The 17,983-nt window shown below is 42.9% G+C and overlaps 2 protein-coding genes across 2 annotated transcripts; one reads left to right on the top strand and one right to left on the bottom strand.

The window, feature by feature from the left end:
- Nucleotides 1-4,687, bottom strand: cdkn2aip (CDKN2A interacting protein). The gene is given in 5 exon segments (XM_080883960.1): nucleotides 1-2,162; nucleotides 3,405-3,529; nucleotides 3,617-3,866; nucleotides 4,494-4,619; nucleotides 4,622-4,687. Coding segments are annotated over 5 exon segments (1,122 nt in total). The 5' UTR covers nucleotides 4,653-4,687; the 3' UTR covers nucleotides 1-1,572.
- tubgcp4 (tubulin gamma complex component 4) lies at nucleotides 4,597-17,967 on the top strand. The gene is made up of 18 exons (XM_080883959.1): nucleotides 4,597-4,728; nucleotides 11,493-11,621; nucleotides 11,718-11,840; nucleotides 11,914-11,967; nucleotides 12,042-12,098; nucleotides 12,386-12,465; nucleotides 13,456-13,657; nucleotides 13,734-13,899; nucleotides 13,987-14,111; nucleotides 14,208-14,258; nucleotides 14,342-14,447; nucleotides 14,743-14,850; nucleotides 15,776-15,920; nucleotides 16,007-16,184; nucleotides 16,473-16,607; nucleotides 16,697-16,813; nucleotides 16,892-17,031; nucleotides 17,144-17,967. Exons 1-18 carry the CDS (start codon nucleotides 4,651-4,653, stop codon nucleotides 17,148-17,150), a joined length of 2,001 nt encoding a protein of 666 aa, XP_080740085.1. The 5' UTR covers nucleotides 4,597-4,650; the 3' UTR covers nucleotides 17,151-17,967.
- The last annotated feature ends 16 nt before the right edge of the window (nucleotides 17,968-17,983 follow it).

Genomic DNA, 17,983 nt, shown 5'->3' with positions numbered 1-17,983 from the left:
CACACTTAGCTTAGTTTCAATTTGGTTTATTTAAAAATTATATAGAAACAGGAGCACTGGTGTAAACGTACATGGAACAGTACAGATACTCACAATTTAACGCAACCCTGTTCAATTTCAACCGAGACTGCAAGAAAGAAACAAACACGTTACGGCAGCACGTTACCCTCAAACACATCAGAAACACACACGCGTGTCCAAACGCACATTCTTCATATTAACAACCAAATACTTCAAACTTTCTCTTTTTTAACATCAACTTATTAATAATAATATCAAAGAAAAGCAGTAGCATTTACAGTCAAACAGGTACTGTAGTTGGCAGAGTCTCCCTCAGTTTCTGTCTGAATAATAATAAAACAAACAATCTTTAGTTAAGTCTGTGTGGACATGTTTTTAAATCACTTAAGCCTGGGATGCCAGTTCCATGAAGAACTGCAAACCAGTAACCATGACTGTAACCAGGATTTCAGAAGTTTATCTCAACTAAGACATAATCAACGCACTGTTTCTCCAAGCTAATCAAAAAATTAAGAATAATGTGATCAATTCAATAAGGTGCAGCCTAATATGATATCACATGTACTGTTACAGTGGGCGACGCTCATATTAACAATAAAACCAGTGTTTAGAAAAACCAGGGAATGTGCAAGTAACAGGTGTGAGCCAAAAGCTGCCAGTTTTTCTCCTCTTGGCTCTGTATGACATCAGCGAGAGCAGGCGTGGCTTACAGCACACTGATCATACTGCTGTTCATGACAGGCAGCCAATTAGAATACAGCTGACTGAGAGGGAAAGGAGCTGAATCAGCTGGTTTCAGACAGGGGGAGGGGCTGAAAACAAGGAAGAATGATTGTGAATTATGTTACAGAGATGGAAATGAGCATGAGAGGTCCCCCTCTTTAAGTGCAGCTCACGACAGAACAATGTCATTGCAACCCTTCACAAGTACAATTAAAGGAAAAGACTGACATTTATCACTGAAACAAGAAAAAAGTAAACTAAATGTGGACTGGTGCGCCACAGTCTGATGTTTTTAATATTCTCAGTAAGGAACATCATGTTTAGAAGAGAATCGTTACCCTGACAGGTTATTGAAGCTGTTATTGTTGAGACCGTGTGACTCACTTTGCTTGTAAGTTGGAACCTAAAAAACTCGATCCCTACCAATCAAATAACACCTCATGTACTCCTGTGTTACAGTCATGAAATCAGCAAATAAAAAGCTGTGACACAGGAAGTGGGGACGAGCTACTGGCCAAACTGCTTAAACAGTCAAACGGTGTAATATTGCAGTTTTGCTCATTGGTGGCTGCTTTTAACCAGTGCCACAGGCGCCCACTCCACACTTTGGTTCGCTGTTTGCTGTCTTTACAACTCAGATAATGGCTGAAAATATCAGGTACCAGGTAAGATTATTTAGAAATGAAGGTATTGTGTGAAATGCACCATGACAGTTAATGCTCCAAGTTACCTAATATTCTCTGGGATTAGCTACGATGGTCAGCTGCATAACAGTCTGGTCCCGACACAGGCGCGAACACCTTCAGTAGCTCCGCCCAGTCAAAGCTTCTACGATGAACCGTCTTCCAGCTGCTCGTCCTGAAAAGGGTAGCTGAGAGCAGGAGGAAAGCCCTGACTGCGGGGCTGTTCATCCAACAGCATCAGATCATCCACGTCTTTTCCTTTGTACCTCCGCCGACAGATCTTTACAGTGACTTTCCGCCCCTGAAATACTTTAAGGGCTTCTTTGGAAGCCATGGCTCTGGCAGCGGCCTCGTCGCGCCCATATCCTGTGCCCATGAAAACAGTCTGACAGCGAATTTCACACACGTGGCCTTCCTTCTGTGTGCGTCCTGCGGGGAGGCCCGTGATGTCCTTAAGCGGCACAAACACGCACGTCAGGGTTTGCTTGCACGACTCCACGCAGCTGCGAAGGATTTCAAAATGGTCCAAGTTGGGCCCGAAGCCCCCGGCCGACACCAGCTTCCACGCCACAGCCTTGTACAGGCGGTTGAAGAAGGGCTGGTGCTCAGCTGGAGCCTGTGGAGGTGGTCCCAGCTTCTGACTCGCAGGCCGCGCCGCCGTCCTGAGCGTAGGTCTGCTGTCGAGCTCATTAGGCCCAGCCTTGGCTCTTTTCACGCAGGTGTCATCCTCAAGCTCTGCAAAAGACGACACAGCAGGCAGGAAAACGTTCACTGCACAGGGATCTGCATTTAATGAGGAAACGGAGCCTCAGGTGTGGGTGTGGAGAAAACACACTGAAACCTCACAGCAACAGAGAACAGCAGTGAATGGATTTGTTGTAACGAGCTACAGAAAACTGTCAAATCTATTCTTGGATTGAAGTCACATCACTTGTAAAGGCCGTCCAAGGTAACCTTAAGCTGTTATCATGGGGAATGAAACTAATGTAAATGTTACTCTGTGTTCATATATGTCCGTGGTCACACGTGTGACAGGATCTCTTTTGCTTCTTAGCATGCAGTGTTTGTTTTTTGCACTTAAACACCCTGCAGCCCGTTTGTGGTAGATGCTGCTCCCTGCTCTGTGTGCGGCTTAGTCACAAACACACAACAGACACAATCCAGATTTAAAGTATTACAGATTTACTGCTGTTTGCATTCACAGCCGCCATCATGGATTGTTGAGTCAGGCTTGGTCGGCTGCTCCGACTTTCTGAGTTGGGAATCTGACCTGCGGCGATGTTCCAGTGGAAATTCAGAGCGTGAAGTCACTAATAGTATTTGAATCCAATGCAATCACAATGCACGATAAGCATTTAAGCATTGTTAACGGGGCTTTTAAATAATATACACAACTACAGCCAAATCAACATGGCTGTAGAATATTATCTTTACGGCTGTTTTTGATGACATCATCTGTACAGGTGTGTTAATGTCACCTGTCACCATTGGTTTTCTATGTATGTATCACCCTGAATATTCCACAGAAGGTAGAAGTATGAGACTGCAGGCCAAACACTCAGCTTTGCAATTATTTGCATTATATTTCAATTATTATTTGGGCTCCTAATGATTAGGTAATCTGCATAAAAGAAATATTCTTCTGCATTCATTTGTTTTGTCATCGAGTGTCCCCATTTCTCTACAGGGGTCAAATTTGGCTAAAACTCAGCTCGATCCCTGAGGATGGATGGAGCCTGTGGTCAACAGGAAGTAACTATTATGCCAAGGTTACAAAAGGCAACCTTTGAGGAGGATCATTAACAGCTGCCTTCTAAGTGCAACAAATGCATGATTGTGTCTTGCATTAATGAGTAGCCGAAATCAATTAATTATGATTTTCTGTCGTTACCAAGCAGCAGCAGAAAAACCTGGACCCCATTAAATAACATGTAGTTAACCTGTGAAGATGAAATGTTAAACATGTGCACTGCTTACCAGCTGATGCGCTCCTCTTTCCTCTGGCAGTGAATTCATCTTTTGTTGTTTTGTGAACAGGAGGATCTTGGACTTTTATCCCTTCTCCCATCTCTTTGATCTTGTCCATTACAGCCTGTGGATAGCTGAGGGATTTAAAAGGTAACAATGAACTCTTGTTTTAGCGGAGAGCATCCACAGCTTTGTCATTCTGCTTCATCAGCGTGTCCTACCTGCAGCCCAGGAAAACGTGATTAGCCCAGACCATGGACAAAGAGAGCAGCCTGTCCAGGCTGCTGCTGGAGACTCCTGGCTTCACTGTCGGGAAAGCCTCCATGTTCCTAAGGATGAACTCTCTCCGAGCGACCCACTGCTTGTTGCTTTCACAGTAGCTTCTGAATGTTTCCACCCATTGGGCCAGCTGCGGATTCTGGCCCAGGTACTCTGCAACCACGTCCTCTCCGCCACTCTCCCCCGCCATCCCTGCATTCAGACACGGTTTTACGGTTAGAAGAACAACAGAAAACTAGCAGCAGCTTATTTATTTGTTAGCGGTTAGCAGTGCTAGCGTGAATCACGCCACTTAAACTCAACAAGATGACGTAAAATGGCGGTGGCCCTACTAGTTTTAAACCGCTGGTGTTTTCCTGCTGACTTGCCTGAGAGCAGCCTAACGTTTGTTGTGTCAACTAGTAAATATACCAGAGTGGACCCAACAAACCGACTCCACGAACTAACGTTAGGACATACGGCTAGTGGAATAACATTAGCTACAGCAGAAGACACGCTAACAGCAAAAACACAGACATAAACGAGAGTAACGGGGTTGCCGTTGCTTGCACAGGAAATATAAAGTTTGTATTTTATACAGTAACTACGACATACCAAACGCTCTCCGTTGCGATGCGTTTCAGCTAGTTACATGGCCGAATGATGACGCCAGACTCGCGACGATATCTTAGTGCACAGGAAAAAAAACTACAATTCCCATGAGCTGGCTTGTGTATATCACAGAGCTCATTGAAATCCAAACAAAGCACGCTTGGAGTTGCTAAAAGCTCTTGTCGATTTTAAAAACAAATAACATCGCAAGCCTGACTACTCCACTACCGAGGAGTACTGTCTCCTGCTCCGGCAGCACTCTTCCCGTGATGCTTTTCGCGCTCACGTAACAAATCTGCGACGGCTCCGGCGGCGGTTTGTTTTGGTGGCTGAATGGGAATCTCTCCGCTACATTTCAATTTCAGACACTTTAAGTTTAATTGACATGATTCACGAGCTCTTACTGGCGCTGAGCGGATACCCGGGGACGATTTTTACATGGAACAAACGAACCGGTTTACAGGTAACACGGAAACACTGCAGTTCTCCGATACGATAACTTCGCCCAGATGTTAGCTAATATGCATGTGGTTACAAGTCAAAGCTTGGCAATGTATTACAATTTAATTATGCATGAGCTAAATTATTAGCTTTGGTAGCACTATATTAAGGATATACATTTTTGCTAGGATAGTTACTGAACGAGACAATTGGCAGGTTTAAATACTGCAAGATGAAACGTCACTCACCTGCCTCTTTATTAGGTACCCCTGTTCGTTTACGCGAGTATCAGCCAATCACATTACTGCAAATCGATGCATTTTGGCATGTAAACATATTCAAGAGGACCTGCTGAATGTCTGTGAAGGTCCTCAGTCATCCAGGTCATCGTAGTCTAAAGAGCTTGGAAAGAAAAGCGTCTGGACTTCTTTAAGTTGCTTGAAGACGTTTCACCTCTCATCAGAAAAGCTTCTTCAGTTCTAAGGTCAAATGGTGGAGAGTCCCAGATTAAAGCCCTGTGGGAGTTTCCTCCGAGAGGGACAAAGGACCCCCTGGTGATCCTCTATGAGGTGCCGTAAGGGACATTATTACTGAAACGCTCTCACACACACTACTGAAACGCTCTCACACACACTACTGAAACGCTCTCACACACACTACTGAAATTTTAGCTCTCACACACACTACTGAAACGCTCTCACACACACTACTGAAATGCTCTCACACACACTACTGAAACGCTCTCACACACACTACTGAAATTTTAGCTCTCACACACACAACTGAAATGCTCTCACACACACTACTGAAACGCTCTCACACACACTACTGAAATTTTAGCTCTCACACACACAACTGAAATGCTCTCACACACACTACTGAAATTTTAGCTCTCACACACACAACTGAAATGCTCTCACACACACAACTGAAACGCTCTCACACACACTACTGAAACGCTCTCACACACACTACTGAAATTTTAGCTCTCACACACACTACTGAAATGCTCTCACACACACTACTGAAATTTTAGCTCTCACACACACTACTGAAACGCTCTCACACACACTACTGAAATTTTAGCTCTCACACACACTACTGAAACGCTCTCACACACACTACTGAAATTTTAGCTCTCACACACACTACTGAAATGCTCTCACACACACTACTGAAACACTCTCACACACACTACTGAAACGCTCTCACACACACTACTGAAATTTTAGCTCTCACACACACTACTGAAACGCTCTCACACACTACTGAAATTTTAGCTCTCACACACACTACTGAAACGCTCTCACACACACTACTGAAACGCTCTCACACACACTACTGAAACGCTCTCACACACTACTGAAATTTTAGCTCTCACACACACTACTGAAACGCTCTCACACACACTACTGAAACGCTCTCACACACACTACTGAAATTTTAGCTCTCACACACACTACTGAAACGCTCTCACACACACTACTGAAAAACCAAGGCATTTCAGTTGAACAGGAAGGCATTTCAGTTGAACAGGAAGGCATTTCAGTTAAACAGGAAGGTGTTTCAGTTGAACAGGAAGGCATTTCAGTTAAACAGGAAGGCATTTCAGTTGAACAGGAAGGCATTTCAGTTAAACAGGAAGACATTTCAGTTGAACAGGAAGGCATTTCAGTTAAACAGGAAGGCATTTCAGTTGAACAGGAAGGCATTTCAGTTAAACAGGAAGTTAATTCTTGACAAGGAAACTGAAGGAAAAAGTGTTAGATTTCAAACAAACCACTACACAGATGTCTACTCAGCAACCTGTTAGTTAGGGGTGGGTTTTTATAATCGATTTATTGATTAAAATCGATTCTGGCTTGGATAACGTGAAATCGATTCATTAAAATCCTGAATCGATTTTTTAATATAAATTTATTTTACCCGAAATGCCAGAATCTCTGGTGAAACCTCACAAAATTTCAACAACCACCAAACAGCTAAGACAGTAAATGCGAGCAGGTACACGGCTTCTGCACAAAGACGTAAACACACAGCGCGGACCCGCGGATCAGAATCAGTGAGATGTCGCCTTTCTCACCCGACAGCACGGACACGGTCGGGGCTGAAAGCCGACAGCTCGCTGACTCTGATCTGTCGGCAGGTCCGCGCTTTGTTTTCACGCCGTTTTTGCGCCGATTCTAAAGCTGTTAGTTTGATCTCTCTCCAAACAATATTGACTGAACCAGCAGCAAAAGAAGATCCAAACTGCGCTTCACATAAACATCGTCATGAATTCCCTCACTGTTTTGCTTCCACCACGATAAAATCGCACGTCATGCACAGCCCTCTCTCTCTCTTTCTCTCTCTCTGTACTTCAAGAACAGTTTCCCGTCTAAAAATCTGTTTTCTGTATTATTCGCTTGCTTGTTATGCACAAGTCTACTGTTGTTTACAGCGCAGTCGGCCGCTGTTTTTTTTCTTTTTTCATTTTACATACTTCCGAAAAGAAAACCTAATTTCTGCCGTTCAATACTGAATAAATTTAAACTTTTTAAAATTATGCAAAATGCAAAACGTTAGCCGTGTCTCTAATAAAACCGCTGTAACGTCAGAGGTAACGTTCATATGTTAATGGTTTTCTTTTGTTTTTGATGTACTGCAGAATATTTTTTATAAAATCCCAGGCCAGGAAAACCACCTTCATGTTTTTCTGTGTTTTATCTTCAGCTACTTTGACACAAAGGCATCTGCTGTGATGCTCACACCTTTGATAAAGTCTTGCGTGTGTCAGCTTCCTTTTTTTAAATACAAAAATATGTAAATGTACTGATCTGAATTATAATATTTCTGACTGTCAAAATTCCCCATAATCAAATCGAATTGAATTGAATTGAATCGTGGAACAAATCGATTCTGGACCTTAGTGAGACAGCTGCATTACTTAACAATATATTAGCCTCAGCATAAGTCAAAATTTAGAATAGTGGGAGACGTGCATTATCCTGGTTATTTTTTTTGGCATATGTGCTTTTTGTCTTTTTTTAGCAAAGAAAAATATCTTAAAATCATCAATAAAACCAGGGAGAGAAGGCTTAGCGTTCCTCCATTTAGCACAATGGATATGATATTTACTCAAAAGTATGATGATGTTAATAATGTCTGAGACATCCAATGCTAGATGATCCATATAAAAAAAATTATGATGTAATTCAAACAGTGGCACATCATTAATATTTAGGGAAATCCAATTTTTTAAGTTGCACCAAATACATTGTCTGATAGGGCATAGGGGAAAAAAAGATGTTCTAGGGTTTCATTTTCATCAGTACAAAAAGAACACTGATCCACCTCAAAGCCAAATCTCTTTTTTTAGAAATTCTGCCACAGGATTAATTTTGTTTAAAGTGTGTTTCTTTAACTTTAGGTATAGGCTATTTCATAAATTTTTAGTAGGCTTTATCCAGTGTATATGAAATAACTAAATTAGAACCATGCCATGTAACCATTCTGTTGTAACTATGAAATATTTTGTCTTTGAAGAAACTACTAATAAATTTATTATTGCATTTTTATTAAACAGCTGACATTGCCCTAGCAATAAATTTGGGAGCACTGATGAGAAATTATTGTATATCATAAAAATTTTAATCAAATGAAGCAGAGGCAGTGGGACCAGTTCACAAAATTTGTTATATTCTCTTTGAGAACAGTTTAGACAATATTTTTCTGAAAAGTCTGTGTAACTTAGAATGACACCGTTATCATCCAACAAATCTGTTATGAATATAATATTTTTGTTCAAACCAGTCACTCTTGAAAATTGATTTTTGATTAAGTGTTATTACCCTATTATTCCATAAGGTTGAATTATGGGGAGAAGTTGTGGGTAAATCTCATTTTCCCAAAAATGCAACGTCTGTTTTATAAAGTTTGATATCTTTATGGGGATTTTATTTGCCGCAAAATCACATTTCGAATAAATTCTAATCCTGTATACTATTTTATTAAACAAGAATCATGGGATGTGGAGCTAAGTAGAGTCTGGCTGTGACAGACAAGATTTTAACCATTTAATTCTAAGGGTGCCAACCATAAATTCTAATTCTGGAGTTTTGATACCACCTTTATTGTATCCCTTCACAAGCTGAGATCTTTCTATGTAATGGGTTTTATTCCTCCACAAAAATTCGAACACATTTCTATTTATGGTTTTCATGGTATTTATCGTTTTTTTATTTTTATATTGTTTACGTGGCGCAAAAAAGGTTGGGGACTGCTGTACTAGCAGGTTGCTGAGTAGAAATCCTTGTAGTGTTTTGAAATATACCACTTTTTCCATCAGTTTCCTTGTCAGGAAACAACTTCCTGTTCAGCAGAAATGCCTCTGGTTTCAGTAGTGTGTGTGAGAGCGTTTCAGTAGTGTGTGTGAGAGCGTTTCAGTAGTGTGCGTGAGAGCTAAAATTTCAGTAGTGTGTGTGAGAGCGTTTCAGTAGTGTGTGTGAGAGCGTTTCAGTAGTGTGTGTGAGAGCATTTCAGTAGTGTGTGTGAGAGCTAAAATTTCAGTAGTGTGTGTGAGAGCTAAAATTTCAGTAGTGTGTGTGAGAGCGTTTCAGTAGTGTGTGTGAGAGCGTTTCAGTAGTGTGTGTGAGAGCGTTTCAGTAGTGTGTGTGAGAGCGTTTCAGTTGTGTGTGAGAGCGTTTCAGTAGTGTGTGTGAGAGCGTTTCAGTAGTGTGTGTGAGAGCGTTTCAGTAATAATGTCCCTTACGGCACCTCATAATCCTCTACCTAATCACACGAGCCAAGGTCACAATCAGCCAGGGTTTCGGGTGAGCTCATTGTGAAACCTGGCCCCACCCTATCATGTGATTTCCTGAGGTCAGATGGCCCAGGATGTGAGTGGGCGTTAAGGTGTCTGGGAAAGATCTCAAAACTGGATTATAGATGGCAGACAGTTGGTGTCGTAAACCCCGCCTTTGCTCAAAGATGGTCGCTCACAGTGGACATAAATGGCTTCTTTCACTCCTTTCAAACCATCTATCCTCTCTGTCCAAAATATGAACATTGGCGGCCTCGAAAGAGTGACCTTTGACCTTCAGATGCAGATGAACAGCTGAGTCTTGTCTCGTGGAGGTGGCTCTTCTATGTTGTGCCATGCGCTTATGAAGTGGCTGTTTGGTCTCTCCAATGTAGAGGTCTGGCATCATACACTACATTATTAAATTTATGTTTAGGAGTTTTGTCTTTCGGGTGAACCAGTTTGGGTCTGAGCGTGTTGCTGGGTCTGAAGTAATCTGGGATGTCGTACTTGGAGAAAACTCTCCTGAGTTTCTCTGATGCACCGGCTACATAGGGGATGTTGTTGTGTCTGTCTTTCTTATCCTCCCTCGCTGGTGTCTGATCTTCTCTTCTCTGCATCTTTGCTGACTTGATAAAAGCCCAATTAGGATAACCGCGTTTCGCCATCTTACAATGCTGTGATTGCAGCCATTCCCCAACTCTCTCTGAGTGGTACTCATGGTTATTGATCAGTGGTTGTTGATCAATGGTCATGAGAATTTGCATAGTCATGATGAAGGAACTGACCTCCCAACCCATTGTTCCTTCAGTGGGCTGGTTTCAGTCATTATGCAAATGTACTGTTTATAAGATTGAAACCTGCAGTCAGCTGAGACTGAAGACGTCACCTGGATGGTGACGAAACGTTTCTCCCACTGAAAACGTCCAGATGAACAGCTTTTGGAGATTCATATATAGATACATATTATCAGAGTACCTGGGGTCTCTGATAAGAAAAACCCAGGTAGTGAGTTGTGGCTGAAATATTCAGTGTATAATTAATTTATTAGACAAGTTTCAAAGATAATCATTAGGGGTAACACAGGGAGGCAACTGCTCCCAGTCACAGTGTTCAGCCAGGCTGCATGTGTGCCTGACTGTATTGGGAATGCATGCAAACATCATGCAAGCTGCACACAGGTCTGATGTGACGGTGCCAGGCTGTGCAGCATTCTGCTGCCCTCATTACAAAAACACAGCATCCAGTAAATAATCGAATACTAGCAACTCTGTAGTGAACACTTTCAGCCACTTCAGGAAACGGGAACGACGCACCAGTTGCAGATTATGTCATGATGTCATCTTCACTGCACATGTAAGACCTGTGCACATACAGTGTGCTGAGTCACAACAACTGAACGTTTTCACTGCAGACATGTGAAATGGTTAAAATAGTGCAAGTAATGATGTCATGGCTCAGTTCTGCTAAAAAGAAGTACATTGATTTTGTTTATTTGTCATTGTTCATGTGTAATGTTGGGGTAGTGCACACTTATCTGAAATATGGTCAGAGACTGTATAATGTATGTACAGGCAACCCATGGGAACTACGAGCTCAGAACAGCAGGAATGACGGTAACAGTAAAACACACCATGAAAATGCATCACGTCAGAACTAGCAAGAGACATACATAAAATGAAGTATCAGTGTTATATTTTATGTTAAATGGTTATATATTTATCTCTTTATCAGCACTTTATTTTTAAGATTGCTTTGTTGTAGGTTACTATGACAACGCCCTGCAATAAATAAAGTTTCTCTGATTCTGATTCAACTTTATTTAGTCATTTAAAGGACAAAGGAGAAGCGATTTACTGATTTAGCCTCGTCTGGATGAAACTGTTGCATTTTACAGTATTAATAGTGACTGAAATCAGAGGAAAGGAGGCGCGTTGGTGTAATCCATCATTCTAACTTTTATGCATTTCTTAGGCACACATAACTTGTTTTTACGTCACCTTCAGGTGTCCCAGGACCTGCCCTTCCTTCACCCCAGTGAGACCAGTGTCCTCAACAGACTCTGTAAACTGGGCTCAGATTATATACGCTTTACAGAGTTTATAGAACAACACACGGGACATGTTCATCCACAAGTGAGTCCTAAAACATTTATACGTGATGATTTTTTTTCTTTTTGACTGCGTCTTAGACACAGTCTCATTGTTCAGTAATACGTCCCTGCTGTGCAGGAGCATCACAGCAGCCAGCCCAGCCAGACCGGGCTTCATGGGATTTACCTGCGGGCTTTCTGCACGGGGCTGGACTCCATGCTGCAGCCCTACAGGCAGGCCCTGCTGGACCTCGAACAAGAGGTAAAGTCAGGAAAGAGCCAAGAACAGCACCGCGTGTGAGACGAGGCTCATTTCACTCTCTTGTTTGTTTCAGTTCCTCGGAGATCCACATCTGACGATATCCCATGTTAACTACAAGCTTGATCAGGTAAAGACTAAAAAACACATGAAGATTTTCTTCTTAACTAAAATCTAATGCTGACTTGGTTTGTGTTTGTTTAGTTCCAGTTGCTGTTTCCATCTGTGATGGTGGTGGTCGAGACGATAAAGTCACAGAAGGTAAAGCAGAGACACATCCTTACTGAATAAAGGAGAGACAGCAGCACTTCTCCAGCATCTGTTCACTGAAAGTCCAAGAAATGAATACTCTTCTCTCTCTGTTTAGTAATGTAGCATACCAGCATGTTTCCTATGGTATATGGACCATAATAGAATAGATAAATGTGTTGTTATCGTCATGAAAATGGACCTTCAGATGAGCGCTTGGTCACCGTACAGTGAGATGCTCTGTAATGCATCAGGAGGGCCTGGCGTGTTGTAAATACCTCTTGTGTCTGCTGAATTAGATCCACGGCTGCCAGATCCTGGAGACGGTGTACAAGCACAGCTGTGGGGGGCTACCTCCGGTACGCATGGCCTTGGAAAAGTAAGTCTATGTTTATCACAGTTTTAGCGTTGGTGTAAAAATACATACGTTATCCTGCCACAGAGACTGTGTGTAACCCTGTGTCGGTGTTTCCTTCATGAGCTAAACATAAACTCATTTATCCCAGCGAGCTATTCAAATTCATTGATGCTCATTCCTCGTGACCTCGACCCGTGCTTTGATTGCTTATTCATGTGAGAGTTTGTCACCGCTCCAAACTACAAAGGACAAAGCACGTGAACTTCATTAACCTGTGGACTGTTTTTAATGCCTAGTTGTCATTGTGGTGTTGATTGTATTATGGTGCCACGCTTTGAAGGGTTTTCTACAGTGAGTTCAGTACTTCCTCTAATAATCGTTCGTTTTGAAGGTTCATGTGTGCAACAGTAGAGCTGATGTTAAAGACAGATTCAAGTTCCTGAAAGCTGAAGCAGAAGTGCTTTGGATCAGCTTCATAAACACTTCACTGGTTACTTTATGGTCTCAATCACCAGCTTCAGGTTTGTTTAGCAGGATTCTGTGAATCATGTCCTCACGTACACTAAACATGTTACACTTTAAGGCGTGGCTGCTGTCTGCACATTCTTCTCTTTCTCAGTCAAATTTAGTTGTATTTATATAGCACCAACGCCTCAGGTGCTTTATACTGTAAGGTAGAGAAACTCTGACAATCATATGACCCCCCTATGAGCAAGCACTTTGGCGACAGTGGAAAAGAAAAACTCCCTTTTAACAGGAAGAAACCTGCAGCAGAAGCAGGCTCAGGGAGACCAAAGACACACAGAGATGAACACTAACACACAGTGTGAGGATAGAACTGGACGTGGTGTAGTTGTCCATTGCTGCTGTTTCTAAAATAACGTTTTGTGGATGTGCATAAATGTGCATTGTCTTGCATGACAGCACGTGCCATAGAATCAGTAGGATGTTTATACTTTCTTATCATTGAACACTGATATCAGCTATCCTTTTGTTTTTTTGAATGTGCAGGATTTTGGCCGTGTGCCACGGTGTGATGTACAAGCAGCTGGCAGCTTGGATGCTGCACGGGCTGCTGCTGGACCAAAGCGAGGAGTTTTTTGTGAAGCAGGGTCCCAGTGCTGGAGGAGCTGCTGCCAACCAAGAGGAGGAAGAAGAAGACCTGGGACTCGGAGGCTTGAGCGGGAAGCAGCTCCGAGAATTACAGGACCTGGTGAGTGGCACGCACGGACGTGCATCCAGCGCTGAACTGCGAGTGTCTTTTAATGTCGGTGTGCGCTGTTGTGCAGAGGCTCATCGAGGAGGAGAACATGCTGGCTCCATCTCTGCAGCAGTTCTCCCTGCGCACAGAGATGCTGCCTTCTTACATCCCCATCCGAGTGGCCGAGAAAATCCTCTTTGTGGGAGAATCTGTCCAGATGTTTGAAAACCACAACCACAGCCCATCCACAGCTGGTACTGGGAGCTTCTGTTGTAACCTATTGGAGTGTGACCTCTTCTTTTTGTGTGGAACAACCCAACATGTTTCCTTTGTATTTTCAGGCTCTATACTGAAACACCAGGAAGACATGTTTGCTGCTGAGCTGCATCGACTCAAACAGCAGACGCTTTTCAGCCTGGTGGATTTTGAGAATTTGATCGATCGCATAAGGAGCACAGTGGCAGAGGTGAGCTCATCAGGGACAGCATCATTTTTAGCATTAAAGAAGGAAAACTAGCGAGCTGCTTTTACAAAGCCCTCATGCTGTCTTACTGATTTGCAGCACCTCTGGACTCTAATGGTGGAAGAGGCAGATCTGCTTGAGCAGCTCAAGGTTTGTCCTCATCGCCCTTGGTTCTGCATCATAAATCAGCGTGAAATGAACCGTGCTGATGTTTGTGTTTTCTTTGTTCCCAGATCATTAAGGACTTCTACCTCCTGGGTCGCGGAGAGCTCTACCAGGTTTTTATTGACCTGGCGCAGCACATGCTGAAGACTCCTCCGACGGCTGTCACCGAGCACGGTAAATATTCTCAAACAGCTTCCCCTCTCTGCTTATTTGTTCACAGGTAAGTTACACAGTTAAACACAGTATGCAGCTGTTTGTCATGATGTGTTCACGTCTTTCGTGCCGTGCTGCATGCCAAAAAAAAAAGAAGAAAAATCTTAATGATAAAACAAAACATTTGCAAGAAACAGACACATGACTTGAAATGTGTGCAGGTTCTGTGTCTCTGCTCATAAAGCAGCATTAAGGTAAAAGCACACTCAAGGTCAAAGCTCTTGCAGCGTCATATCATGTAATTTCTTTTGCACAGATGTAAACGTAGCCTTCCAGCAGGCAGCTCATAAGGTGCTGCTGGACGATGACAACCTCCTGCCTCTGCTGCACCTCACCGTGGACTACCAGGGCAAAGACGGCAAAGGTGGGCTCACTGGGTCACAGTGCAACCTTTGTTTAGGAGCCCCACTCCTGATGTCGTAAAACTCGGCCTGTGGCGGGTGGCGCCCTCTGCTGGCCGAAACTGTTTTTTCCAAATGAAGCCTTCATGCTTTGTCATCAGGTTAAAGCTGTATGTCTACAGCTGCATCATCTGTCCAGTGTTTTATTACAGTTAATACAAAGAATTTATACTGTGACACAGCTACTGTGTTTACTGATCAGATGTCAGATACCCTTATGGTGTACAGGACAACGTGTATATTTTGGCCTATTTTTGAAGTCATAGCAGAATAAACAGAAACGTGGATCACAGAGTGAATGAAACACAGAAGTACAAAGTTCTCGCTTCACTGAAGGTTCGATATCCCAGCTGTTGGGGCTAAAACATTCCCACAAAGGGAAAACCAGCATCCTGCCCTGCAGATGCATTTCAGATACAACATTCTTATGTTGTGATTGAGGCCAGTGTGAAGACGAGGTTTGGAGAACTTTGATTAAAATAGGAGAGGTTCCTTTTAGATACCTACATTCAAACCGTCAACATGTCATATTTATCATTAATCACAGTCATCCCTAAATGTAAGTTCATATAGGCTGAGAGAGAGCTGTTAGTCATTCCAGTATAAAAGCATGTAAAAGGAACAATTAGTCATTTATTTTATTTTAAATATCAGAGTCAGTGTTAAGAGACTGTTAACAGGACTAATCTACATACAAACAAGTATTTATTTATTTATGAAGCACTTAAATCAAACGCTACATATCAGATGTGTGTTTCGCCACACCATAAACTGCAGACTTCAGGTTTTAAACCCTCCCCCACACACACTCTTACAGACAGTATTCACCTGGTGTACTTACACCTGTTATCTCGAGCTGATGGTTAGTTACTGTGCCTGCTTTCTCAGATGCGTCACTCCCCAGAGAAGGAGCCACTCCTCCACAAGACACTTCCCCTCGCGAGGTTCCTCCCACAGGCTGGGCAGCCCTCGGTCTCACCTACAAGGTCCAGTGGCCGCTGCACATCCTCTTCACTCCTGCTGTGCTGGAGAAGTGCGTGTTTTCACCCCTTACTGCAGCTTTGATGTGTTTAGTCCCAGTGCATCCAGTCACCGTCCTCTCCTCGTGTGTGTGGTCAGGTACAATGTTGTGTTCAGGTACCTGCTGAGCGTGAGGCGGGTGCAGTCACAGCTGCAGCACTGCTGGGCTCTGCAGATGCAGAGGAAACACCTGAAGTCCAGCCAGACGGACGCTGTGAAGTGGAGGCTACGCAACCACATGGCCTTCTTGATCGACAACTTGCAGTATTATTTGCAGGTAACAATGCAGCCAAGAATTTGAAACTACCAGCGCACAAGATTATCATTTAATGACTTTTGCAAAAGGTTTTAGGTGCCATCAAAGACTTTCCAGCTCAGGGTCTGAGAGATTTAACCAGTTCTCCCATATCCTACTTAAAAATTGACTTGTGGCTAAATTAAATGACATTTCCAAGTCTGATGCAATCAGTCTCCATTCCAACTCAAGCTGATGTTAAAAACCATCATAGGAATAATAATTCAAGGAAAAAAGAATCACGTGCTGTTTGAATTATTTAAACTGCAGGTGGATGTGCTGGAGTCTCAGTTCTCTCAGCTGCTTCAGCAGATCAACTCCACCAGAGACTTTGAGAGCATCCGACTGGCCCACGATCATTTCCTCAGTAACCTGCTGGCCCAGTCCTTCATCCTCCTGAAGCCGGTATGAGACGCCAAACAGAAATGATGCTCAGCTGCTACATTTCACCCTCCTTACCTGAGGCCGCTCTGCTCACCTACTCTCACTTTCAGGTGTTTCACTGCCTCAACGAGATCCTCGAGCTGTGCCATAACTTCTGCTCTCTGGTCAGTCAGACTGTGGTTTCACTGGACGACAGGGGAACCGCTCAGCTCGATCTGCTAGTCAAGGTAGCGAATACACACCTTTTTTCCCTCTGTCTGAAACTGTAAAGAGATTTTTGTAATGCCAACTCTGTCAAATTTCAGGGCTTCAGACGCCAGTCATCCCTCCTGTTCAAAATTCTGTCGAGTGTTAGGAACCATCAGATAAACTCTGATCTGGCTCAGCTGTTGCTGCGACTGGACTACAACAAATACTACACCCAAGCTGGAGGCACACTGGGCAGGTAGGACCAGTGTGATCGTCATCTATAGCGCATGTCCAGGTGCAGAAAAATTCAACAGACGGTCATCATGTACCACAGTTAATCTAAAATATATACTTCCTGCTTTTTTCAGTGTTTAAGAAGAGCGCACAGGAAGTTATTTAACCTGCAGAAGAGACTCCCATCAGTGTTCTCCACCGAATCTTTGAACAGCCAAATTACAATGATCACTTTCACTGTAGTAATACTGAACTGAGCAGATAGTTTGGGTTTGTTTTACATGCAGAGATGATCAAACTGCTCTGAAGTTAACATGAGAAGCAAGAAAAATGAACGTCGCTGTTTTTGTAGAGCTCACTGCATCAAAAAAAGACATTTACATGTAAGAGAAAGTCTTAACTTGAGTGGAAGTAGTTCAGTGTGGCCCAAACAACCAAAGGAAAAGTCTGTTTGTTCCCTTTGTCGATGAGATCGTGGAGAACAGTCTGATCTTTGTTTGATAAAACTGTAGAATTGATGTAAAAGATGAGATTGTGACATCACCTGGTTTCTGGATTTGAAATGACCACATACCATATATCTGAGCAAGCAAGGTCCTATTTGTGAAAGCAGTAGGTAGCCCTGAACAGACGGGTAAGACAGTTGTCAAAAATAAAAAAAACGAGTGCTTTTTAAACCATCAGATCTCTGTAAATGCGTGTAGCCATGGCGACACTTTGCTATGCATCTATTCTAATTGACAGATTAGCATCCTACACTGGCAGCTGCCAGTGTAGGATGCTAATCTTTATGTTTAGCTTGGCCTAAAGCACAGACATGGATTCAATGTGCAGCCTGTCATCGAACTACGCTGGATCATGGAGGCAGAGCTCACAGAAGCACTGCTGGATGTAACGTGGGTGAATCCTCCCTTTGACTCTTGTATAAACTGTAAATATTAACGGCTTGTTGCGTGTACCATTTTGTGTGGAGA

Source organism: Rhamphochromis sp. 'chilingali' (genome assembly GCF_963969265.1).
Source record: "Rhamphochromis sp. 'chilingali' genome assembly, chromosome: 6".
Classification (NCBI taxonomy): Eukaryota; Metazoa; Chordata; class Actinopteri; order Cichliformes; family Cichlidae; genus Rhamphochromis; species Rhamphochromis sp. 'chilingali'.
Note: the sequence above shows the minus strand (reverse complement) of the source record. Positions and strands in the feature narration are given on the sequence as shown.